General features: G+C 47.0%; 1 protein-coding gene across 1 annotated transcript in view; it reads right to left on the bottom strand.

Moving 5' to 3' along the window:
* Nucleotides 1-27,437, bottom strand: part of ANAPC1 (anaphase promoting complex subunit 1) — a 763,513-nt gene that overhangs the window by 59,459 nt on the left and 676,617 nt on the right. Inside the window, exon 43 of the mRNA XM_086926883.1 lies at nucleotides 23,398-23,484. Coding sequence (XP_086783009.1) covers nucleotides 23,398-23,484 — 87 coding nt within the window. The remainder of the gene's footprint in view (nucleotides 1-23,397; nucleotides 23,485-27,437) is intronic.

The raw sequence follows: 27,437 nt of genomic DNA, 5'->3' as shown, positions 1-27,437 counted from the left end.
ATGCCTGTATGTTATTTGGCAATAAATGTTTTATACTTTTCCAAAATGTATTCTACTGGCAGGATAACAGTGTCCCCACTTGGTCCTTTGTATCTTAATGTTTTTACTCCACACAAACTTTCCAGAGTAAGACTTGACGGCTTGCACTCGGTCTTCTTCGAGATTCGGGATGTCTGTCCTTGGCAATCCGTAAGCTTGCACTAGAATATCATTCATGTGGTTCCAGGAAAAACAAACAATATGTATTTTAAAGATTGCCAACTTGTTCTAATCTTTTGCCTGGCGGGAAACCGCGTTTACATCGCATGCGCTACAACGCATGTGATTACAACACGGTCCTTACAATGACCGCGTTGTTACAACGCAAGCCATTACATCGAAAGTCGTTTCTACGACTTGCTGTAGGGGCGCGCTAACCTAATGAATAGTATAATTTACTATTCAAACACCTTCCCTACTGTTGCACACGCTGGAGTTGGAATAGTAAATTATACTATTCCAAAGTCCAGTGCGCCCCCTACAGAAAGTCGTAGAAACGACTTGGGATGTAATGGCTTGTGTTGTAACAACGCAATCGTTATAACGACTGTGGTGCAATCGCATCCGTTGTAGCACATGCAATGTAACATCGCATACTCCTGTCTGGCAGGTATCAGCTCCACAAAGGAGTGATCAAAGTATCTGGGTCCTTGAATTTCTTGCAATGCGCTGTGGCAAGTTTTCAGACAAATAACTGTTTCACTTCTTTTTCTCAAGTTCAAGTAACATCTGACTTCTGTCCTGCTAAAAGGAGGGCAGCAAACAATCCTGCCTCTGGTCCAATATTTTCCTCATTACTGATGGGCTGTCAAGCCTCTCACATCAGGGCCATGCTGACTATACAAATTATACGTTCGCTACTGAATAAAGCAGACTGTAATTTAACTTGAACTGTGGGCTTCATCGATCAAGTGTTAGGTTTATTCACAGTCAAAGTAAGTTCATCACATGAATGAATATATATCTGGAAATGGGGAGGATATATATGTATTTTATAAAGAAATGTCCTGATGTTACACAGCATTAACTATGAAACAACTCCTGCCATATTTATCAACATAACTATTCCCCCACATGTGGTCATGTGTTTTGAGGGCTCCTGCTGCTCGCAGAAGTAGTTTGTCCCACTACTTGAACACCATTAGAAAGCTATAGTGCCTTAAATCCCAAACTATTTGGGTTACTTTTCTTCTTTTGTTATCCTTGTTATTTTGTGCAGATGTAGTTTAAACATGTTAGATTGTAAAGAATTTATTACTCAGAGAATACTTGGCAGTCTGTGTATGTTTTGAAAGAGTTAGTGTACTCTTTTTGGCTATCACTTTGGTCATAACCATTATTGTCTCCTAAGGGGTATGTCAAAGCCTCCTTTGACTCATTCAGTGCTTTCTTGGTGACAAATTAGGCAACTACAGTTCGGATGACATAATTTACAGGAAAATACTAGTAAAACTAAATATTCCTCTTGGAGGAAGGATGCTATGGTTCTCCTAGAACATTATATACAACTAGGAACTGCTCAACTGTTTTAGGGCCTTTGTCAAATATTCAATCCGCTCCTCGCGTTCTTTGTGGATTTAGGACTTTCAGGCCCCCCAGCTTATCGCATAGCTCTATTGCATATACCAGACCACTACAGGATTGGGCAGGATCTAGGTTCATGTTACATCTTCAGTGAATAGATAATCTGCAATATCTCTTGGCCCAGATAAATGACTTGTATAGATGGTTGATGTTGGTAGATAGCAGACTAGTCAGCCACTCAGTATGGGGCGTATTATAGGATGTCTGATTAATATTTGCTGCTTTATAAATCCAGTCACATATTACTCAGACAACCTATAATATACAGTGTCTCAGAATCTTTTGATATGGGCAACATCCTTAAAACTCACTATGTTTTGGATGACATAATTATGTCACAAATTCCTATGACAACGCACCATTGCATACATAACAACTAACACTGACCCATGAGTGCAAAGCGACAGAGGCTAAAAGGAACTTACCAATAACTTATTGTATTACTCCTTCTGGTCATGTTTCTAACATGTTTTAGGTCAAAAACAGCCCCTATCATTGGGAATGGTTTTGGGACAAGGACCTAAGATTCAGATTCAATAAACAAGGTACGACATTATTTAAAAATACACGTGACGTTAGTGATAGTGTAAACAAACCCTGTATTTATTCACTACAAAAAGATACTGTCATTATTTTAAATAGACTAAGCAATTAGATAGCAAAAGAAATATATTTAGGTCAGTCATTTAGTCAGTTCCAGATACCGTCTTGATAGACTCTTCAAGTCAATGTTTCAAAAGACAGAATACTTTAGACTAGAATCCTGTGCATTGTATACAGGAGTATAGCATGCACAATTGTACATATGATGTCTGCCAAATTAAGTGTATTTAAAACAGATGACATTACTGTACACTGCAAGCCCTGAGGGCATGTAACAAACGTTATTAAATGTGTTACACAGAACATCAGTCTCTACTGTAAGCCATGAGGGCTTGTCATAAGGAACTTTTTGTACTCTCTCCATCCAGAACAATTGCGACCTCCAATCTGCAACAGCGTGCATAAAAGCTCTCTCATTCTCTTAGAGCTCATACTGGTGCAGCCAGACTACCTTGCCCTAAAGCACGCTCTTGATGAGCAAGTTGCTTACCTTCGGTAACAATATATTTGTAAGAAACATTCGTTTGTGATAGATTCCTTACCTTAGAATTACCCCCAGGCGTCAGACTGGTTCCAGAAAGTTTTCGTCAGCAGTCCCCCTGCGCATCGGTAGGCTTCGTCGTGCGGCTCCGCGTATGTCGTTGACTTCGTAGTCACCAAGATGATGTCGCTGGAGCTACATAGATGCGCCCACGCGTGCTGACGTCAGTTCTGTACATGACTTTCCGCATTAGGAATTCAGAGCCATGCAAGATACTGACCACTGGTGCATTGAAACTAGGGCACTGAAAAGGTTGACCTTAACCCTAGAAATCAGTTCGCAGAACGGGGAGGATTGGTAAGGCGGGAAGGAATCTATCACTAACTAAGTTTTCTTACAGATATATCGTTACCGAAGGTAAGTAACTTGTTCATCTGAAAGAAACACGTTTGTGATAGATTCCTTACCTTAGAGTAGATACCCCAGCAATACCAACCCCAGTGGTGGGTCTGCAAACGAAGATCACACCAGAAAGTTACGGAGAACAGAACGACCAAAGAAACCTTCTCTTTGGACTTGACTGTCAAGGCAATAATGCTTAGCAAAAGTGTGCAGCGAGGCCCATGTGGCTGCCTGACAGATGTCTTGCAGGGGGACACAACATCCCAATGTAGTAGTAGCTGCTGTCGCCCTGGTAGAACCGGGCGCGCAACCCCACAAGAGGTTCCTTTTTAGCCAGGGAATAACAGTCCTTGATACACAAGACGACCCATCGGGAGATAGTCTTCTTATGTAAAGCCCGGCCTGTCATGGCGCCTACGTAGCCAACAAAGAGCTAGTCATCCACCCAGAACTGTTGTGTGCGGTTCAGGTAGAATGAGAGAGCATGTTTCGGGTCCAGACGGTGGAGCCTCTCTTCCTCTCGGGAAGGGTGCGGAGGCGGAAAGAAAGTGGGCAAGGTTATAGTTTACCCGAAGTGGAAGGCAGTAACAACCTTTGGCAAGAAGGAAGGACGAGTGCGAAGCACAACCTTGTACGGATGAACAGACAGAAAGGGAGGCTTACAGGAAAGAGGCTGGAGCTCACTCATGCGCCTAGCAGAGGTGATGGCAACCAGGAAAATGTCTTCAAAGTTAATAAACGAAGAGGACAGTTGTGAAGCGGCTTAAAAGGAGCACACATAAGATAAGTAAGAACCAGATTCAAGTCCCACTGCAGCATTAAAAATGGAAGAGGCGGGAAAAGGTGAGTAAAGCCTTTGAGAAATCTATTAACAACAGGGGATCAGAAAAGAGTGGGCTGATCAGGAAGTTTGAAAAAGGCTGAAATTGCAGAAAGGTAGCCCTTAAAATTGCCCAGAGCAGAGCCCTGCTTGGCCAGAGACTGAAGGAACAAAAGGACTTGTGAAAGAGGGGCAGAAAGGGGATCCACAGCCTTTTCTGTGCACCATGCCACAATTTGTTCCACTTGCAGGCGTATACCTATTTAGTGGAGGGACGCCTGGCTGCCAGAATGATATCACAGACTTCAGGAGGCAAGTCAAATGGAATCCACTGTCGCCGCTTAATTTCCACGCATGTAGGTGGAGACTGGACAGGTTCGGGTGGAGGACCGTCCCCTGCTGCTGCGACAGAAGATCCTCCCGAAAAGGCAGTCTGATCGGGGGATCCTTGCTCATAATGAGTAGCTCGGGATACCAAACTCTTCTAGCCCAGTCTGGGGCCACAAGAATAACTTGGGCCTAGTCGCGCCTGATCTTCTTCAGCACTCTGGGTAGAAGTGGTATAGGCATACAATTGACCGCAGCTCCACTCGTGACGAAAAGCATCGCCAAGCGAGTGCCGCCTTGGAAACTCCACCGCGCAGAAGAGATGACACTGCGCGTTCTCTTCGGTGGCGAAGAATAGATCTAACCAAGGCTCTCCCCACTGTTGAAGGAGACCTTGCGCCACCTCCGAGTGAAGATGCCATTCGTGATTCATCATGCACCTGCGGCTGAGTTTGTCCACCCTGGTGTTTAAGGAACCTGCCAAGTGTTGAACTGTCAAGGAAATGCTTTGACGTTCCAGCCATGTCCAGAGACACAAAACCTCCTGACATAGGGTCCACAACCCCGCCCCGCCTTGCTTGTTGCAGTACCACATAGCGGTGGTGTTGAATGTGAACAGCTGCACTACTATCCCCTCGACAGAGGTGAAGGAATGCCTTCAGTGCAAGTAGGATCGCCCGGAGCTCCAGAAAGTTGAAATGGAACCTCTCTCATGTGGCTGCCCCCTCCGAGGAGGGATGCATCTGTCACAACTGTGTGCTCCGGTTGGGGAAGGGAGAGGGATCTTCTGCTGACCCAACGTTGGTTCGTGAGCCACCACTGTTGCGCAGTGTCCTCCGAGATATGGACGTACTCGGACAGGTCCCCTGATGCTGCGCCCACTGGAACTTCAGGTCCCACTGCAGAGCCCACATATGCCATCTGGCATGATTGGTCAGCAGGATGAAGGAGGCCATGAGGCCCAGCAGCCACAACGTCATACGGACCGAAACCCAGGACAAGGGCCGAAAGATCAGAATCATAGCCTGATGTCCCGGAATCGCTGTTCGGGAGCATAAACCCGAAACTGCGACGTGTCCAGAACTGCTCCGATAAAGAGGAGTGTCTGAGAGGGAACCAGGTGCGAATTCGGCACGTTGATGGAGAACCCTAGCAAATGCAGGAGATCGGCCGTAGTCTGGAGGTGGGAGACGACTGCCTGGGGCGTGCCCGCCTTGAACAGCCAGTCGTCGAGATAGAGGAAGACTGAAACCCCTGATCTGCGCAGATGAGCTGCGACCACCGTCATCACTTTCGTGAACACCCGAGGGGTGCTGGAAAGACCGAAAGAGAGCACAGTCAACTGAAAGTGCTTGTGGCCTACTGTGAACCACAGGTAATGCCGGAGGGCAGGCAGGACTGGGATATGAAAATAAGCGTCCTGCAAGTCCAACGCTACCATCCAGTATTGCGGGACTAGGGCAGACAAGACCTGAGCAAGTGTGAGCATCTTGAACTTCTTCTTCCGGAGGAAGCGATTGACGGTGCGAAGGTCTAAGATAGGACGCAAGCCCCTTGTCCTTCTTTGGAACCAGGAAGTAGTGGGAGTAACAACCACAACCTGCTTCTGGGTTCAGAACGTGCTCAATGGCACCCTTGGCCAAGAGGGCCGCAACTTCCTGTTGGAGAAGTACCAAGTGAACCCCGGCATGCGGTGGTACTGAGGTGGCATGGTTGGAGGGGTAGTCTCGAAGGGGAGGGAGTAGCCCCTTTGGGTTATCTGTAAAACCCATCGGTCCGAAGTGATGGTCCACTAGTGAGGGAGGTGATGGCAAATCCTGCCGCCCACTGGCGTTTGATGGGCCTGAAACACTGGACTAGGAAGGTTTGGAGGCAGTGGCGGCAGGGGAGGTGGTGTACTGACACGCCACCTGGCCCCGTGACCCACCTCTGTGGGTCCCATGTCCGTGGCTGCGCTGAGACTGTTGCTGCGCAGGCTTGTGGCTCTGAAACGACCGTGTTTGGGTGCCCCTTCCTTAGCCACGAAAGGAGTGAAAAGCAGAAGCCGAAGGAGCGCGCGTGGCCGAAAGGCCTAAGGACTTGGCCGTAACCCGTGAGTCTTTAAAACGCTCCAACGCACTGTCTGCCTTGACGCCAAAAAGGCAAGTGCCATCAAAGGGTATGTCCATCAGTGTTCTGGACATCCTCGGAAAAGCCAGTTGTCCTCAGCCAGGCGTGGCAGCATAGCGCAACTGTCGTAGAAATCGCCCTGACCAGCGAGTCAGCGGTGTCAAGTCACAACGAATTGTGAACTTGGCTGCGTCTCTTCCCTCAGCAATAGCATGGGAGAGCACCGTGTGGGCTTCCTCCGGACACCTGCACAACCGTGCCCAACACAGAATGGGAATAATGGCCCAGAGGCATGCAGTGTTCACAGACTGCAGCATCGCGGAAGTAAACAGTTTCTTCCCAAACTGTTCCAGTTTCTTGGATTCCCTGTCCGGAGGAGCGGAAGGGAATGCGCTTGGGGATGGAGAGGCTTGGAAAAACCAAGCTCTCAGGGGTTGGGTGTTGGGAGAGGAAAATGGAGTCGGCCGGGGGATGGGTGACGGGCCACGTTCTTATCCACAGGAGCCCCTGTGTTGGGTCTGGACCAGGTGCCCAAAAGAACGTCCGAAAGAGCGTCATTAAAGAGCAGCAGCGGCTCTGTAGAGGAAGATGCTCGCCGGAGTACTTCTGACAGATTAGTCCTAATGGCTACCATAGGGAGCTCGAGGTGGAGTGCCTTGGCTGCTCTACACAACACCACAGAATATGTGCCACCCTCCTCCATGAATGAATGACCGGATCGAATATTCATGTTTCCTATAAATGGCATCTTTAAGGACCATTCTAAACCCCCTTCCTGGAACTCTTGACACCAAATGATCTATGTGATGGATGCCCGTTCTGGCATTTATAATTGTGACTAAACTTGTATTACTGTTGATCTTTATTATTATTTACACTATCATCTCCATGACCTTAATGGAGTTTATACTCATTAAGTTTTGATCATTACCAATATTTATTATCCACACAATCATGTTTGGCTACACCTTATGTCCATTTTTTCATATTTATCGAATCGTCCTCTTTTCACCTCCATCCCTTACCCCACGCTGAGTCCTTTCTCCATTTTCATTGCTCCTCCGGTAACCCCACGTCGGGCCGATTTCACATTACATGTCTCACAATATGCAATCATTTCACCGCATTCTACTCATGCACCGCTATCTTTTTAGACATATATTTGGATTCATTTCCATGATTCTGACCCTCAGCACGTAATTTCTTCGAGAAGTCTTTTTTCGACTTCCATAGCCAATTTGATCACGTGATCGGAACCTTGCCTGCTCTTCAAAACACGACCGCGAGTAACTCCCCTTACCCGTCCGGTATCGACCAGACCCACCGTATTACCCGCCTGACACGAGCGTGATCACCGCGATTTTCCTGACTCACGTAAGTGCTCCTCGACCCCACATGTACTATTCCGGCACTCAGTGAGCCTTTTTCCGTAATTTTCGCTCTGCACTTTACCTTCCCTTTTACCCTTATTCTCGTTATATTTCCGTTATACCGCTGCACTCACTGCTTCACCAGTACAACTTTAGGAATGTCACAGAAATACGTACTTTATGGTGTATAAGTAGCTTTATCTACATGTTTGTGTGTATATGCATGAATCTTTTGATTTCACATTATGACGAAGGTTAAGGTCCTGTATTTGTCTTTCCACAGGCCCCTGACGAAGGGTCACATGATCTGACCCGAAATGCATTGGGCAGAGTTAGAATGGATATATATTTGATTACTCTAAGATATTGAATGATAAACGCTCTACAATGAACTAAGAAAACTACCTAATCAATAAAGACCAAAATTGAAAAGAAAAAAATGGAGTCATGAACTTTTGTCAATAAATTGTTAAAACAGGAGAAGAAACACTTAAAGTTTCAAGTTAAACTTCAGCGCACAGTTAGTGAAAGTTGGTCAACTTCCACATAATCCGTCCACCCTCCTCCATAGCCACGGTAGAAGAAGACAGTGAGCCAGGTCCTGGAGTAAAATCCATGTCACTTGCGTCCTCCAAATCCTCTTTCCAGTCAGGGTCTAACTCACACTGGGCTGCGAGAGGGTTATCAGACCCCTCCCAGTTCTCCCCTTCCTCCCCAAACTGCCGGGCAGGCAGAAAAGAGGGAGGCGGATGGAGAAAGGGATAGAAATTCCCCATCGGCATTGGCGTAATCGGTATTGGCGTCGATTGAAACCGGTCCGGCGCCGACCATGGAGCCGGCCGACATAGGCGGCAGTGGCATTGGCCGCCGATGTCAGTGGAGGTTGTACGAGGCCACCCAACATCGGCTGGGATCCATACATGGATCCATGGGGGTCTCGCGGCGCGGAGACCGGAGTCGTGGACGATTTCGGGGCCGGAGCCGGCAAAAAGGAGGGCGAGGACCCCCAGTCAGACCCGCGGGCCCGAATGTGTTCCAGCGGGGTCCGATGGGCCAAAAAGGCGGGCCATGGCTGACAGGAAGTCCTGTAGCTGGGCTGGAGTCGCCGATGGACCCAGGAAGGGCGGGCAGGCCGTCGGTAACTGCACCAGCTCCGCCAGAGGTGCAGGGGTGGCACCACCCGCACCCTCAGCCATGTCATGCTACAGAATAGGGGAAGGCGAAGAGCGACAACGCTTCTTCAACTTCTTGTGCTTCGCCTTACCTGACTCCAAGTGTGAAGACTTTGACGAACGATGGTGGTGGTGGCGGCTCTGCGACCGGTCCCTCGACCTCCCACAGGACAAGGCCCATGAACGGCGCGGAGCCGTCACCCGATTTTATTGTGGGATAGAAATATCGATGAAAAAAATATTGGGGTTAAGAATATCGATTGTTGGTAAGTATTATCGATTGCAAAAATATCGAAGTATTAAATATTGTTTACAAAAATATAGTTGTTAAAAATATCGATTTATTATTAATGTTATGTATTTTAGTATTTTGTATGAGAATTGTTTGTATTTTTAGTATATGTGTTAACATTTTAGTAAATATTTTTTTTAAATACAATTTTGCGTTTTTAGTTCAGTAGCGGGTTGTGGGTTTATAGGGAAATAGGGTGGGAAGTAATTTAATTATATAGATTTTATTTATTATTTATAGTAGTTAATAAAAAGATTTAAATAGAATTTTGCGTTTTTAGTTCTGTAGCAGGTTGTGGGTTTATAGGGGAATAGGGTGGGAAGTAATTTATTTATATGAAATGTATTCAATAATTTATATTTATTCATAAATGTATAAGTGTGATGTTATTGAGTTAAATGTGTACATTAATGTATTAATTATTGTTTGATAATTAGGTAAATAATTTAAACTCATTCATTATTAATTAATTATGGTAATTGCTTAATTAATTTTAGGTATGTGTTGTGGTGTTTATAGGTGTAAATGGTGGGAAGTGATTTATTTTTTATTGGTGCATTATTAAGTATTTGTTAATTAATGTGTATTAATTATTATTTATTAATTGTAATTAATTTTAGGTCTGTGTTGTGGATTTTATAGTGTTAAACAATGTGTAATTAATGAATGTTTATTATATGTTTTTATAATATATTTAAATTTCAATATTATTTATCTTAATAATGGAAATTAAATGTAATACAAATTTTGATTTTTTTTATTGTTGTGGTATCCAGCACTTTTCCTACTGTTGCACTTCCTGGAGTGGGAATAGTAATTTTTACCCCTCTGCTATCCAACACTTTCCCTACTGTTGCACTCACTGGAGTGGGAATAGTAATTTTTACCTCTCCGCTATCCAACACTTTCCCTGCTGTTGCACTCATTGGAGTGGGAATAGTTATTTTTATCCCTCTGCTATCCAGCACTGTCCCTGCAGTTGCACTCACTGGAGTGGGAATAGTCATTTTTAACCCTCCACTATCCAGTACTTTTCCTGCTGTTGCACTCACTGGAGTGGGAATAGTAATGTTTACCCCTCCGCTATCCAACATTTTTCCTGCTATTGTAATTATTGTGTTGTGAAATGGATGTTATATTTGTTTTTTAATAGATTAATGTGTTAATTAATTATAGGATGTTTTATTTTATTTTAAATGATTGATATATGTATATATTTTATTTTTATATCATTTAAAAAGTGTATAAATTCAAGAAAGATAATGGTTTATAAAATGTATTTAAGTAAACATATGTATATGTACAAATTTTTGTGTGTTTATGTTTTTTTATATTAAGTTTGTTATATTTAGTTAAAATATATATTATAAGTAATTTATTTTGTTAAAAATATTATTTAATAGATTTTAAGTTATATATAATTTTTAAGTCGATATTTTTTACATCTATCTTTTTTAATTCAATATTTTTGATTCAATATTATTGTACTTACCTGTTTAAGTAAAGGGAGTTGATATTTTTGTATTCCATATTTTTACAAAGATATTTTTGCAAACTATATTTTTTACATCGATATTTAAACATGGAACCCTGAGGAGACAATACGATCCTATCCCTCCCTGTTTGTTTATGTACCGCATCGCAGTAGTGTTGTCCGTCAGGACCAGGACCAGAACCAACTGACCGCAAGGGGAGGGAAAAAAGGCCTTGAGAGCCAAACGTATCGCCCACAATTCCAGAATATTGATGTGAAGTAATGTCTCCTCCGGAGACCAAAGACCCTTCCAGTTCCCCCAGATGAGCACCCCACCCTAGAGTGGAGGCATCCATTATCACTGTGGCCACCAGAAAAGGAGTTTAAAAGGGCTTCCCTTGAGACAGGTTGCCTGAAAGACTCCACCATAACAAGTCCAGGTTGCAGTGTATCTGGAGATTCTGACCACCTCTCTGAGATCTTCCTTGTGTTGAAACCCTTACCTCCGAGTGCCTTCATGTGCCAGCGTGCATGGTTGCCCAACAGTATGCAGGAAGCGAACAGACCGAGCAGGCGTAAGACCTTCAGTACTGGAACAGCTGCTCCATTTTGAAACATTGGGATCATATTCTTGATGTCCAAAATCCTCTGAGGAGGCGGAAAGCAAGACTCAGAGTAGTATCAAGTAGTGTCCCTATGAACAGGTTTCGCTGAGAGGGCACCAGGGGAGATTTGGGTACATTTATCGAAAAACCCAAGTCGAACAACAGCTGAGCTGATATCTGCAGATGATGCAGCACCATCATTGGCGACTTTGTTTCGAGCAGCCAGTCGTCCAGATAGGGTAAAACTGGAATCCCTGACCTTCTGAGATATGCTGCTACCAACGCCATCACCTATGTGAAGACCCAAGGTGCGGACCTAAGGCCGAATGGGAGTATAAATCAAAATTAGTAACAATTGACCAAAAAAAAATAAGCAAATTAAAGTAAATTGAACAAAAATAAATGGTAATTGGACAAAAAAATGAAATGACAAACACACACCAAAAAATTATACATAGAAAAAATTACGTTTCAGTATTCAACTCGGCAAACCATTAAAGGGTGAAGTCATTGGTAAGTCTATAAAACGTTGTTCCATTCATCTTGAGTGTTCAGGCCTTTTTATATGGACTGACATTTGAAGATCAATTTATATTCCAATCTGTTGAGCACATGCTGAGTGTTAACCCCTCTAGAAGGGGGTTTGATGATGTCGATTACTTGCAACAAGAAGTTGTTCTCAGTGTAGCCTTGTAGAAGAAAAAGATCCATCGGAGGTGCTCTAGACACTTTGCAATGGATTCTGCTCGTGTTGGGAAATCCACGCTTTCACTTTTTGGCTTTGTATGACCAATATAGATCAAATCACAAGGGCAACTAATACAGTAAATTATATAACTTGAGTTAGTTTGAAAAGAACTTAAAATCTTGATAAATGGTCCCATGATGGAATATGTTTGTGTTTGTGGTCAGATTACATGCTGTGCAGTTTCCACATTTCTAGTGACCCTGTACTGGTGGAAGGTTCAGAAGAAGGTGTAGGGTACTGTCAATATGTTTGGGTTTGTGTGACATAACGAGATGGTGTCGGATATTATGCCCTCATTTGAACGAGAAAAGAGGTGGCTCTAACAATAGGGTTGTCGTGGATAAAATGTTCCAGTGTTTTCTAATTCTCTTAGTCAGTTTGTTGCTGATGGGACAAAAGGTAGTGACACAGGTGATTTTATTCAAAGGTATTTTGTTTTTATTTGTAACAGTAATTGCCTGTGTGAAGTCCAGCTACGCTTTAGTGAGCGTTTCACAAGCTTCTGGGCTGCCCCTTCTCCATGAGTTTATTTACAAGTGTCTCAGCTTATCTGAAAAAATCTTCCTTGTTTGCAATTGTGGCAAATGCATAAGAATTGACCATAAGGGTAGGCCATTCTTGAGGGCATCTGGATGGGAGCTAGGTATTAGAGCAATGTGTTCCTCTCACTGGGTTTGTGGACAGGGTGGCGTATAGTTGGTTCACTGATATTTTTACTGTGACATCCAGACAGTCAATTTGGGTATTACCTTTGATGGTGAGGGATCTTAGGTCAGGTTGGCAGCTGTTCAGCCATTCGCAAAAAGTGTCAGTTTCCTTACATTGCCAGACCAGATCAAAAAAAGGTTGTACATGTGTATCTTTTCCAAAGCCATATTTTGGGGGAAATGGATTGCCAATCTTTAGGACACATTTTGTCTCCAAGTCTTCAACAAACAGTTTGGCAAAATTTGGTGCGAAAATCGCTCCCATGGATATATATTTGTGATGATGGTAGTATTTACCTTCAAATAGAAAATAGTAAGAGCTATTTCTAGAAGGGAAATTATGAAATCAGTAGGGACTTGTACAGGGGATGGTGAGCAATTGCGATCTTGGGTTATCGCCTAAATACCTCCTGTTAGTGGGATGTAGAGATTCTATACCCAGTGTGGCCAATATATCTATGGTGGGATTGAATTGCCCTGTTTCGATAAGGTTAATAAAATTAGTGGCGTCTTTCACACATGAAGTAGTCAAGGGATCCATGTCCTTGATGAAAAAGTCAATATCCATACCAAGGGGTTCCAAATTGAAACTGCACCCTGATAGTATGGACCTACCTAGAGATGAGGCAAGACTCTTACGAGTTTTGGGTAGTGTGAATAGGATGGGTGTGCATTGATTTTTATTGTTCAGGAAGAGGTACTCATTGTGGATGATAACCCCTTCTTCTGCTAATTTAGTGAGTTTGGATCCTAGTCTGCATTTTCAGTAACAGATTTTGGTTGAGGGGTCCACAGTGTATTGCTAAGTTGGCGATACGTTTCTTTGTCATATTTCGCTTTTTCTTGGATGACTATACCAACTCCTTTGTCACACGGTTTGATCACAATTTCATCACTGGCCTTAAGATCCCATAGGGTATTCTTTTCTTTAAAGCAAATATTGTATGGTATAAACAAGTGATTGTTCTTAAGGGTCTCAAAATCTTTAAGTACTAGATTTTCAAAAGTGGTGATATGGCATCAAATTAGATGGGGGTTGAAAGGTCGATTTTGTATGGTAAGAGGGAAGACTATAAGGGTTTGGAGGGTGTGGCTGCTGGGGAAAGGGGAGAGGGACAGGGGGGATGGGGGATTCGGGGACGGACTGGTCTGAAATCTGGCTACCCAACCCATGGGGTCTGTGGGAACGGTGTCCTCAGCCACGCAGAGACTGAGAAGCTTGCTTTGTCACAGTGGCTGGGTGGGTATAGATGCAGCTGGAACTCCCTTACGTAGCCATGAAAGGAGGATTGGGCGGTGGCGAGAGGCCATGTAAAGTCCCAAGGACTTGGCCCTAGCCCTGCTGTTCTTAAACCGCACCAGTGATGAATATGCTGTGTCTCCGAAGAGATGGGAGCCATCAAAGGGCATGTTTATAAGCGAGGCTTGGACGCCTCCTGAAGTACGAGTTACTTAACTTTGGTAACAATGTATATGGTAGAAACGATTCTAGCCGCAGATTCCTTAACATAGAATTATCCCAAGGCATGAGACTGGATCTGGAAATTTTTTTGTTTTGCCACATCATTCCTGCACCCCATGGGGATGGCACCACGTGACTCCGCCCCGACGTCCTCCGCGTCCGTGACGTCAGCGAGGATACATAAGTCCCACTCCGGGGTGCCTATGTCAGTTTTCTTCAGAGAACTTTTCCACGCCACAACGGGGAGCCATCACTAACAAAAACTGTGAGAATACTGGAACAGTGTGCAAAAAAGCCCCGCTAAACAGAAGGCAAAGAAACAATTGTGAGGAACAGAACCATCCAGAATAGAGCCAGGTACTGAGGTACCAAGATCTGGAATGAAAGAACAGGGCACCGCTACTGGAGAGCACTCCTGCAAACAAATACAACAGCCTCCCCGGGGCAGAAGCATGTGAAAATATACAGCAGACCAAGAAGTCTGCAGCCACTGCCCGGAAAAGAAAGGGACACCAAGGTCAGAACGTAGAGCAATGACAATTCAACCTCAGACAACACCAGCAGGGAGACAGTCTACCGAATGCCAAAGTCGAGACCAGCCAAGGCACCTCATCCCCAAGGACTGCCGAAGGCAGAAGTGCAAGCAACAAAGGAAAGAAGAGGCACGAGCGAAACCCACACTGGAGATCAGGGTGCATGGGCGCAGAAGTGCCTATAAAGTCAAGAATGGAACAACAACAACAAGGTGAGCATCCCCGAAGGAGGGAGTAAGAAAGACACTCGCGAAAGGCAACCACCCAGAGCCAGGCGGGTGAAGAAGACCCAGAGGGCCCTTGCAGAACGGGGAGGAAGGGCAGGTCGTGAAGGAATCTGCGGCTAGAATCATCTCTACCAGATACATCATTACCGGAGGTAAGTAACTCGTACATTTGATAGAGACTACTAGCCGCAGATTCCTTAATTAGAATAGATACCCTAGCCATACCCAAGGGGAAGGAGGGTCTGTGAGAGGACCTCCCCAGCTCAGGCAAACCAAAGACCCCGACAGGGGACAATCGTCGGGACAGGGAAATAACCCAGTCCTCCCCAACAGGGGATGAGCCACAGGGACAGGGGAGAGAGCCCCGTCCCATCCTTAAGCAGACGAGAACAGCAGTGTTGTGGAGAACACCGCCCCACAGGGGATGTGTCACAACAGCAAGTGGCAGCCCCGCCCTCACCAAGCGGGAGAAGGAAGAGCAATACGAAAGGAGGCCATCAGCAAACGTACCAGGGACCTCCACAGGAAGCCCCAGGTACAGACAACACGAAGAGAGACCAGGCGCCAATGTGCCCGGGACCTCCACTGGAAGTCCCAGGTACAGGCAATAAGAAAGGAGACTAGCAGCCAATGCACCAGGGACCTCCACCGGAAGCCCCAGGCACAGGCAATAGGAAAGGAGGTCAGCAGCCAATGTACCAGGGACCCCCACCGGAAGCCCCAGGTACAGACAATGCGAAAGGAGGCCAGCAGCTAATGTACCAAGGACCTCCATCGAAAGCCCCGAGTAAAGTAAATGCAGGAGAGTACCAAGGAAGAAGAGCAACCTAGAGACTCCAAGGAGAAGAGCAGAAACAAGGGCAAGAGCCCTCCACCAGGAACACACCCAGTGAAGAGGGCGGCAGAACTCATCACAGCTGGACATCGACAGGCCAGACAGAACAGTGCCTCAGTAATAAGGCGGGTGGAAGAGAAAAAAATAGTCCCATTATGCTCCCGAAAAACCAGACGCAGGGGTTCCAGGCCTCCCTCCAAGGCCCCTGGACGTGGACCAGAAGAGCCGGCGGACGCAGTTGGGTGCCAACCAGCAACCAGCCGGAAAATAAGAAGAGAAACAATTAGGACAAACCAAGTCGTCAACACAGGAAAATAACCCTTCTGGACTACAGACAGAGGACGAGGCCAACAGCAAACCAGAGGCAGAACACCGTACAACGCCGCAGCTGCCCAGGGCAATGCACCAGCGGCATACAGCAACACCAGGAAGGGCAAGGAACCGGCAAGGGGAAGTCTACCCCTCCCCAGAATAAGACAGGCTATCAAATAGCTACAAATACCCCACGTAGGGTAGGACACCGCCCAAGAAGTATGGGAACCACTCTTAGGGAAGAAATCCTGCACCAGAGAACAAATTCAAAACCCTGCGGCAAAAACCATAGAAGGCTTAGTAAGCAGCCAAAAAGAACACTCTTACCAACGGGGGCTGAACCAGCAGCCAAATAAAGAGGTAGGCCAGCTCAGGCCCCAGAGTGTACAGTATCTCTAACAGGAAGTGTAACATTCATCCCACACCAGATTCCAGGAGCAGTGGGATAACACCTCCCACTAAGACCCGGAGGATCAACAAACCACCTACTGAGGAGGAGGAGGAGAAGAAGGAGGAGAAGGAGGAGGAGGAGGAGGAGGAGGAGGAGGAAGAGGATGAAACCCAGCAGGAAGACGTTGGATGGCTGAGTCTGCATGAGTATTAAACAGCAGGACCCCCTCAAAAGGGAGGTCGACCAGACGCTCCCTAATATTTTCAGGAAAAACAGAATTGCGTAGTCAAGCATGGCGACAGAGAGCCACAGAAGTGGCCATAGCACGGCCAATAGCATCAGCAACATCCAAAGCCGGACAAAGAATAAACGCGGCTAACTCCCTACCATCCAAGACATGGGCCCGCAGATCAGCACGGGCACCCTCATGAGAGACATGAGAAAGAAGAGACTCCACAGAATCCCACAGGCTAGAAGTAGCCCTGGTCAGCACACACAAGGTGTTAAGCGCCCTCAGGGCAGCACTAGAAGAAGTGAAGACATTACGTCCCCATGAATCTAACCACCGGGCCTCTCGAGACAGAGGGAACAACACTACAGGCAAACACGGAAAGGCATTACGCAGTAGAGCGCCTTGAGTAGAAGGGTGGAAAGAAAGACAGACTGGGTCGTGCGGAGCAGGACGATGGCGGTGCAGTAGTGCCTGCGGCAACGGATCGCCCGTGGCAGGGCGCCTCCAAGCCCCATAAGAGAATTATGGAGGGACGCTTCAAAAGGAAGGAACAACTCCCGTCCACCAGAGCCCTAGTGGAGAATCTCCAAGAGGTTGTCCGTAGGAAATGGAGTGACAGGATCACCCATCCTCAGAATACCAACAGCCGTGGAAATAGCCCAAACAAAGGCAACACTGGGATCAGTAGGGCACCGCGGAGGTGAAAGCAATTCCTCCGTGGGTGACAGGTGCAGACTGAGCCGCCCATCCCCAAGCCCAGGGGAAGCGGTCAGCACCGGCATAGAGGAGGATCCACAGAGGAATGAGGAACCTGAGGGGCCTCAGGGGAAGGTGGAGAGGCCGGTGGAAAAGCCAGCCGAGAGGCAGGGAAAGAAGGGTTCGAGGATTTTGGCCGTACGGACGGCGAAGAGCCTGCCCTCGAAGATGCCGGCAAAAAGGCAACCACGCGGCGCCCTGTCTCCACCGGAGCCGGAGAGTAGGGCCCCTGGTGCCGAAGCAGTGGCGGCTTGACCTCTGGTGAGGCAGCTGCCTGCTCGGAGGGCCGAGGGGGACCCGGGGACAGGCACGGGGTCCCAGTGATCACCTACGATGTCACATGGATCCCCATAGGGATTTGTGGTGAGACAGGGACGCTAGGCGCCGAAGAGGAGAGCCCTGAAGGACCACACCCTGACGGCGCCACTCTCCTACAACCTGGAGCCGCCGGCGACTCAGCGGAAGTCCCTGCGCGAGGCAAGGGATCCGCGGACGTCTCAGGAGGTGGAAAAAGGGCCAAAGAAGCCTGCAGAACCGCAGTGCAGGTTGTCATTTATGCCCTAGTCGCCTCTGTGCCGGAAAACGGCGAGTAGGGAGGTGAAAGGCGGGGGCGCACATCCCGGGGGTAGACGGCGCCCGCCGCGGAAGGAGACAAGGCCACGGAGACAAACTGAAGGAGCTACCAGCCGGGGAGCCACGCCCCAGGGCCATGGCGAAAGACTATGTCGCAGACGAAACCGGCGGTTCCTTGCTCCCAGGTCGGAGACGGATGCTGAAAGGATACCGACCTGGAAAAGCGCGCCAACAGTAACTTCATCTGGCGTTCCCGCCATGCCTTAGGCTTAAGGTGCTGGCAGGCGTCGCAGCTCTCCGAGTTGTGGTGCTCACCCAGGAACCACATGCAAAGTGGGTGAGGGTCTTTTGCCGACATGGGACGTGCACAAGAGGGACACGTCTTGAAGCCTGAAGGCATTCGCATACTGTTCCACTTGAACGTGAAAAAAGGGATAGATGGCCTAAAAACAGGCCTGGGCTCAACCGTATCCGCATTGCAGGCGGAAAGAGAACAAACGGATGTAGGCGCGCCGGGGTGGGGCTGATGTACCCTCGCTGACGTCACGGACGTTGAGGACGTCAAGGCAGAGTCACCTAGTGCCGTCCCACCTGCGCGCAGGGATGCTGTGGCAAAAAGTTTTCCGGATCCAGTCTCACGCCTGGGGATAATTCTACATTAAGGAATCTGAGGCTAGTAGTCTCTATCAGATAAGCAAGTTGTCCTCAGCCAGACATGGAGTCGTAAGGCCATCGTCAAAGTAACCGCTCTGCCCAGCGAGTCAGTGGTATCCAGTCAACATCTGATCATGATCTCAGCTGCATCTCTCCCATTGGCAACAGCCTTGATGAATATTGCCCGGGCCCCCTCCAGGACTATAGGCTACACCTACGCAACCGAATTCCATACAGCATGGGAGTAACGTCCCAAAAGACACGCAGGTGTTCACGAGGTGCAATGTAAGGCTGGTGGAAGAAAACATGTTCTTCCCTAAGGGGTCCTGTTCAGCATCTTGGTTTCCCTATCCGATGGGGTGGTATGGAATGCACCAGTATGTACATGGGAGGTAGAAGCTTGGACCACCAAGCTCTCTGGGGTAGGGTGGAGTGTGAGAAAGTTGGGGCTATCTGGGGTAGGGCGGTGGTGGCGGGCAATCGCCTTGTTCACAGGAGCCCCTGTGCTGTGCTGGGACCAAGTCCCATCCAGGATGTCTGTGAGGGTCTCATTAAATGGGAGAACCAGTTCAGAGCGGGACACTCCTGGCAGAAGCACCTACATCAAGACGTTCATCTTGATTGCCACTGTTAAGTCAAGTCACAGATACTTTATTCCTCCAATTTAATGCCAGAAAAATGGTAAGAAAATGCATTTAATCGACAAAACTTTAAAACCTTTAAAAAGTTAAAATAAGAGCATTTTTAACGTCAATCAGGGGACAGAGTTCGAATTAAACGGTAAGGCGGAAGGCATCATATAAAGTGCAAAGTGCTGTGTTCAAATACGACAGAGTATCACATAAGTACCAATGATTGCGTAAAATGGGCACTGGAATAAAAAACTGCTAAAAACTAATAACGGCTAAAATGAGAACTTTTTCCTGCACCTAATGGCTCCTATTAAAAAACGTACAACCCCAAAACAGATCATTGGGGAGGATAACATTTGGAGGTACAACAAAGCGGGCCTAACTTGAGCAAAATGACAATCTCTGAGTAATGGAAATATAAACCTTTTACGCAACAAAACATAATAATCACAGAAGAAAAAAAATGTAAGGTATCTTGCTCAGAGAAATTGTCGCAAGGACAAGGTTTTAAGGTGCCAGGTTTTGTAAATCCTTGGGGAACAGCCAGAAGCCAGGGACCTAAATGTAATCGAAATCTGGTTAGCACGAAGAGGTGAAAGGCATTACTAACGACGAGTAGATATGGTTGGACTTGATTGCACAAAGATATTGTGACATATCTTCTCACCGTTGGTTTTGCTAACTCCTTTTCTTCCCGGAGACCCTGGCGCATGTCTAAAAACTGTAGTTTAACGGCTCTAATTTTGGATTTGCCTATAGGTTTGGGGCTATAGTATAAGTCTGGGCAACTGAGCTATTTTGCCAAGTCCGTTATATGCTTTAACCAGGGGATGTGCATGGCTCTATCCAGCACTACACAGTCAGTAATTATTGATTGATTTAAGTTAGTAATAGGACTGGCCCAAACTCTCAGCCAGGGCAACGAGGGGGCTACCACTAACTGATCCGAGATGTAACCCACCCCTACTTCTTCATGTAATATAAATGCTGGGTTAGTGGGCAGAACTGCCAAAAGCTTACGTAAGAACTTATCTTCAGCTCCTGAATATCCATTCCTTCCTTGTAGCCCCAAATATCGCAGCCGTAGGTTGCCATAGGGATACACTTTTCTTTATATATCTTTATCAGGGCGGAGAAAGGTGAGGACCCTAGTCTTTTGGCAAAATTAAGTGGAGCCCCCGTTGCTCTGGCTAGAATGTTCTTCTTTTGCGCAATTTGTGCACGCCACGACCCCCGCTCATCAAAAAGTACCCTCAAGTAGGGGAATGTTGAGACTTTGGTTATTTCGACCCCTTTACAATAACATTTGGTCTTTAGGGGCTTTTGAGGGCCGATAGACATTGTATGCGATTTTGTCAAATTTGTAGACAGGTCTAAATCGTCCATAAATACTATAAAACTGTCTAAAAGTAGTTGGAGGCCCACTGCGGTTCTGGCTAGCAGGACCGTATCGTCTGCATACAGTAATGCAGGGACCCTCTTGTCACCAACCCTAGGGATGTCTTTACAGCTGGCTATTAAAAATCCCCTAGCTTATTTATTTAGAGCGTAAATAGGAGGGGGGCCAGAATACAACCCTGAATATACCCCTCTCTTCACATCCCAAGAATTTGTCAAACCTTCATTTTTATTATATCTCACTGCAACTGTGTTATTTTCATGAATAGTATGTTAAAAGACCACCAGCTCTGGTTCAAGACCCATGTCACTTAAAATGTACCATAATTTTTATCTATTTACACAATCGCACGCTTGTGTCAAGTCCATAAAGGCCAAATGTAATATTCTCTTTTTGGCCATGGTGTACTTTCCTACCACTAGAGGTAATTTTAGGCATTGGTCCAGAGTCCCGTTGCCTGGCCTAACGCCATATTACAGACCGGAGATGACATTTAAATGGTCCAACCATGCTGTTAGGCGATCTAGTAGGACTTTGCCCATTATTTTGGCAGCGGAATCTAAAAGTGAAATCAGCCTATAACATGCAGGCTCATCTCGTGCACCCTTTTTAAAAATGGGAACAATGACTGCCTTTCCCCAGGATAGTGGAAATCCATGTGAACATGCAGCATTAAAAACGTGTGCTAAGATTCTAGCCCAGACATTTGGATCAGCCTTGTATAAGTCTGCTGGGACCCCGTCAGGGCCCAGAGCCTTTCTTCCAGATGTAGATGTAATTGCGTTGTAGACCTCGTCTATACTAAAATGGAGTGATGTGCTAGTTTGCTCACCTTCCCTGTGCTCCTCAATTTCTCCTAAGTTAGTATCGCTGAATATATGACCAAAATGCTATACCCATTGGCCGGCCAGAACTAAACAGTCAATGTTTGTATTTGGAAATTCAGAAAAGAAAGGACTGTTGAATACCGACCAAAAAATTAGAGCTATATTTCAACACACTGACTTGACCCAGAGCCTCCCATGCCTGCTCTCTTAGCTGCTTCTTTCTATTCTGGACTGCGAATTTATAAGCCTTTCTTTTGCCCCTAATTTCAGGTTCATCTCGGAGGATGGATTTTATGGCTTGTAAAAGCTCCCTATGGGTTGTTGAACATATACCATAGTACCATCTTTTCACCTTCAAACCACTGAGGATAGGTAAAGGTTCAGGACCTAAGCTGTCCTTCTCATCGCAATTGCAAACAACGCTGCTTCCTCTGTAGCCACAGTAGGGGGATTAAAAGAGTGTCTGGCGAAGTAATCAGTCCACTGGCCTCCGCTAAGTCCTCACACCAGTCCATTTGGGTATCTAAAGGCTGGTATTCTTCCGGGTCCAGCGACACCTCCCAATCCTCCCCGAGTCATAGCTCATAGGAATAACGCTCAGGCTATGGCCTAGACTAGCCCGGAGTCGGCATCAGACAACATCCCTCCGGCTCCATGTTGCAGTAGGGGATCAGATTGGGGACCAAGGAAGGTCAAAGTGGATCCAAGAATACTGAATGATGCCAGGGCTGGAGCAGCTGGTGTGGAATCAGTAGGGGCCACTCCAGAACATGCGGAGCCCGAAGACGTACCGGCAGGAACGGGCCGCTCAAATATGAGGTGCATGGTCACAAACACACAGTGTTGAGCGTGGATCATTCCGGCTCCCAGAAACTCAGTAAACTGCAGAGCTGACGCAGGCGCTGGCTCTTCAGAGGAGCCAAGCCTCCAGTGGCGATGCTCCCTTGTCTCGTTGGCTGGCGCAAAGTCGAAGCCTCTTTGACTTCTTGCTCTTCTTCTTGCAGTGGGACTTACCAGAGTAGCCTGACTCTCGGTGACTAATCCCGGGACCTTCCTCTTGACAAGGACCAAGACTGTTACAGCATTGCATGTGGGACAGCAAGGTGCTTGAGGTGACCGCTCCCTCAAGGCCTTGGGGTGCAAGGCGTGGCAAAAGGTGCAGGTCTTCACAGCATGGTTACGTTTAAGGCACCAGTGGCAAACAAGATGCTGGTCTGTGATCAACATTTGTTGAAGACAGGCACCGCAGAACTTGAAACCGGCTTTCTTAGTGGACATCCCAGCCACACAAGGAGAAGCACTCTAAAAATACTGTGACAAAACATCGAAAAAGCCGTCAAAAAGTGACAGACGAGCTAGCGCTCTCCAGATCTGTGCTGGCTGGCTCGGAAAGAAAAGAACGGACATCACTGCGCAGGGGTGGCATCTATACAGGCCCCAAGCACTTCACTTGCGGTGCACACAGCTCTGCGGCACAATTATAGACACAATTTTTAGTCTTTTAGTCTCCTTATTAGGGGACCACTACACTCCCCTTGCGAATATACTAGCTAGCAAAACAATCTGCTGAAAAGAGATTCCGATCTCATGCTCTCCTTGACCGATAGATATAATTATCATATTTGGGTCTTTATTTCTTAAAACAGAATACGCCAGTGTAATTCTAAATGGAACAGAAGCTGCAGGCAGATGCAAATATTTCTTATAATCCCTGAAAATTATCAACGCAATCTTATCAAAATCTTATAATTTTGCCACATGCCACCAAGCTCTTAACACTTAATAGAGTATAAAAACAGGAGAAGATAAAAACAATTATTAATCTGCATACCTCGCCAATGTTCGTTGTAGGCTTGCAGAAATATTCAGAAAATGAGAGCAGTGCTGGATCCGATGTAAATGCAGATATTGCTTCTGGCTAAAATGTCAAGGGGACAAATGAAGTTACATAATTACCTTCTGAACAAGTACTAAAATGCACAATTACTGTCACAAACCTCGAAAATTAATCAGTTCACAAATACTTTATGACGGAGTTAATCATTTTAGATTGTCACAACTTGCTAGGTGGTAATGACTGTTGTGCTGCAATCTCATGTTGCTCAGCAAAAAAACGATCAATTTGCCAGGCACTGTTGGAGATGTTGGAGATTCCATCAATCTATCCAGGCGTGGTTAACTTCCTCATTCATTTGATGTTCAGTGTTAATAAATACAGTTTTTAAGAGCTAAGCACACCAAGCGTCCGCTTCAATGTGGAATGGGAGCACTGCTTAGTGCATAGGAAATCACCAATGTGTACACACAAAACAGATAAGAACACTTGCCATTATATCCTGGCGAGGCATAGATAGTTACTCTAAAGCAATGTATGAACAAGCATTTGAAATGTAATAGGTCTTGCATTTGTTAGAGTTTAATCTATTGGCATTGTAAATGATAACAACTTTTATTTAAGTGTGTTTCAAAGCAACACATAAATAAAAGGCATTGTCATTTCTAATGATAGTAGCAGAAACTCTTGCAAATGCGAGACCACTTTAACGGTGGCCGCACCCCTTCCTTTAGACGCTGTTTGCCGTAATGAGGTTACAGTGAGCAGCGTCTAAAGAAAGGAGCGCGGCCAACATTAAAGTGAAAGCGTGTATGGGGCGCTTTTACACCAAGTGCAAAAATAAAGAAAGAAAGCTTTGGTAGCGTGGCAGTGAAAGCGCTTGTGCTGAAAATTAAATAAGTAAATAGGTGTGACGGGGAGGAATCAGGTCCGCCAGGCTTACCTGTCTCACCTCTCTTTGACCAGCATACAGGCGCCTGGAGAAACACGGAAGAACCGGACGAAACGGACCCCGAGGATGCTGGAGAATCCTGCTACTTTAATTGGGCGGAGTTGGACAGAGACAACGTCACAGGTCACGCCCCCTACGCGCAGGTAAAGGCCGCCCAGGAACCCTCACAGGTGTGTTATATACTCGGAGGTGAAGAAGGAGAGACGGACGGTTGGCGAGGAGAGGACGAGGCCGAGTGGAGTTCGAGAGCAGAGGAGGAGAGCCGGGAGCTGAGGAGAGAAGGAGAAAGAGGAGCGGAGCAGAGTCGGGAAACGGAGGAACATCGGAGGCAAGAGGCAGAGACGAGAGCGGGAGGACGGCGAGGAATCGAAGGGACGGTCAAAGACGAGGAGAGAAAAAGGAGCACGGAGAGAGGAAAGCGGAAGGGAGAAACCGACAAGCCGGGAGGCCAACAGGAAGGCGCTTCGCCCAGCCACACTTCATCGAGTGAAGTGTGGCTACCAGAGGTACGATCACGGCTTTCAGGCTGGGCGGGCTTTAAGTGGGTTAAACCACGAAAGTAATTCGGCACTCACACCCTATGCACTACCCCTCCCTCACTACCCATCACCGTAGTCCCTAGACGGAGTTGTGCACGTGTGCTCCCTCACTCCCTTCCCCGTGTTGTGGTCCAAGCCAGGAAGCTAAAACGCTGTTCTCTTTCTTCCCTGCACGGCGGACGGCACGACATCGTGGTGGAGAACGCCAGGACCACCAGTCCCAGAACCCACTGGGACGTGCGAAGAACAGCAGCGGAGAAACGCCTTCAAAGACTCTCAGACGAGGCTGAGACAGCACTTCCTTACTATAGGAAGACCGTACACCGCAAACGAACCTTTAAGTCAATAAAACCAGCGTTACCCAGATTACCGGTGTCTGTCAGTCTGTTTGAAGGGACAGTAGACCCACCTACACCCCCGCTCAACGTACATAGCAACCCCGAGGTGCCACAAGTGGTGGAGAATGCGGGCACTCCAATAGCCATCTGGGATCCGAAGATGGAAGAGCTTCTACAACGCCTAGTGAAAGGACAGGAGCAGTTGGGTTGGGCCGTAGAACAACAGATAGCTACCACTCAGGCCGACAGAGACGCTCTCAGAGACAGTGTGGTAAAGACCCTCGGGGATTTGCAACCGATAAGGATCGATACAGCAGGCAACCCAGTGCGGGAAGTAAGACAAAACCCCCCCACCCCATCCGGCATATCCCTCCAAAAGTATGTAGCAGGGGAGGATCCAGACGCCTTCCTAGTGAATTTTGAAAGAGTTGCCCTGGCGTGTGGGTGGCCCTTGGAGAAATGCCCGTTCTTTCTTGCCCCGCTATTGACAGGGGAAGCCCAGGCCGCATATCAAGTGGCCAATGGAAACGGACAGACCCCTTATGCGCAGATAAAGACTATCATTCTTGATCACTTAGGGTTAGACGCTGAAGCATATCGCGCCCGCTTCCGCAAGGAGAGAGGAACACCAGGTGAAAACCCTAAGACCCTGTTTTTCCGTCTGAAGGCAGCGGCTGATAAGTGGCTGACCCCCGCCCAGAGTACAAAGGAAGCCATAATGGACAAAATATACCTGGAGCAATATCTGGAGGCTCTGCCATTTAGGACACAACGCTGGTTAAGGCAGCACTCCAACCTGACCACCGCACAAGCGATGGAGATGGCCTCTACTTATTCACGTGCTCAACCCAGGTTACACTCTATGGAACCAGAAAAAATGTAAGACTTCCGGTTCGAATAGACCGGAAACCCAGACCGCCTCCCGGGCTTCCTGCTCCCAGACCTCTGAACCCGGATGTGTCCCCATCGAGAGGCCCTCAATGTTTCGATTGTGGCACATGGGGCCACATTGCTAGGTTTTGCCTAAAGAAGAGAATGCAGGAGGAACCCATGGAGGTTGGCTATTTACCTCGAGCTGTTATGTTTTCAGCGGAGCTTGGAGGCGCTTATCACGTGAGTGTCCAAGTGAATGGGAGGATGGTTAAAGCTCTGTTGGACTCTGGGTGCAAACAATCGGTGATGCAGGGTAAGTTTGTGTGTGATTCCCAGGTAATGCCCGACTCCCTAGTTCACATTAAGTGCGTGCATGGAGACGTAAAGAGCTACCAGGTAGCCAACGTCCCTTTAGAGTTGGAGGGGGGGCGGCAGATTGTAGTAAAGGTGGGGATAATGGACAACCTACCAGAGGAACTCATACTTGGGACTGATAACCCCCACTTCCTAGACCTGTTTTCCGAGACACTGAAAAGGGGGAGGGTGGACCCAAAGTCAGTGCTTATAGCCCCTGAACCCTGGGAGGGTGACTGAAGTTTCCAATTTGCGCAAGCCAATGACTCTACGTTGTTCAATGCCTGGGAACAAGCTCATGCAGAGCAGGATAACCCAAGCCCCAGATACCCTCGGTTTTTGATACAGGATGACCTGTTGTACAGACAGGCGAAGGAAGACGAACCCAAGCAGCTTCTTGTCCCAGTATGCTTTAGGGAACAGATTATGTTCTATGCACATACCCATCTTTTAGCAGGACACACAGGCAGTGAAAAAACCACCCAGAACATCCTAAGAAATTTCTACTGGCCAGGAGTCTATCAAGACATCAAGACTCACTGCCAAACCTGCGACGTATGTCAACGCAAGAACATACAGAAACCCCCGGCGGTACCGTTGCAACCACTACCGATAATAGGGACCCCGTTCAAGAGGGTAGCAATGGACCTCATCGGCCCTCTCCCACGGACAACTAGAGGAAACCAATACGCTCTAGTCATTGTGGACTACGCCACCAGATATCCAGAGGCCTTTCCCCTAAAGTCCCCCACCTCCAAGAACATTGCCGAGAAGTTCCTAGAACTGTTCTCACGTGTTGGTTTCCCGAAGGAGGTGCTCACCGACCAAGGCACTCCCTTTATGTCGCGTGTTATGAAAGAGGTGTGCCACATGTTGAACCTCCATCAGATCAAGACATCGATATATCATCCTCAGACGGATGGTCTTGTGGAGCGATACAACGGGACACTAAAGAGCATCCTAAAGAAAATGCTTACAGCT

The sequence above is a fragment of the Lissotriton vulgaris genome, chromosome 6 (assembly GCF_964263255.1).
Source record: "Lissotriton vulgaris chromosome 6, aLisVul1.2, whole genome shotgun sequence".
NCBI lineage: Eukaryota > Metazoa > Chordata > Amphibia > Caudata > Salamandridae > Lissotriton > Lissotriton vulgaris.
Note: the sequence above shows the minus strand (reverse complement) of the source record. Positions and strands in the feature narration are given on the sequence as shown.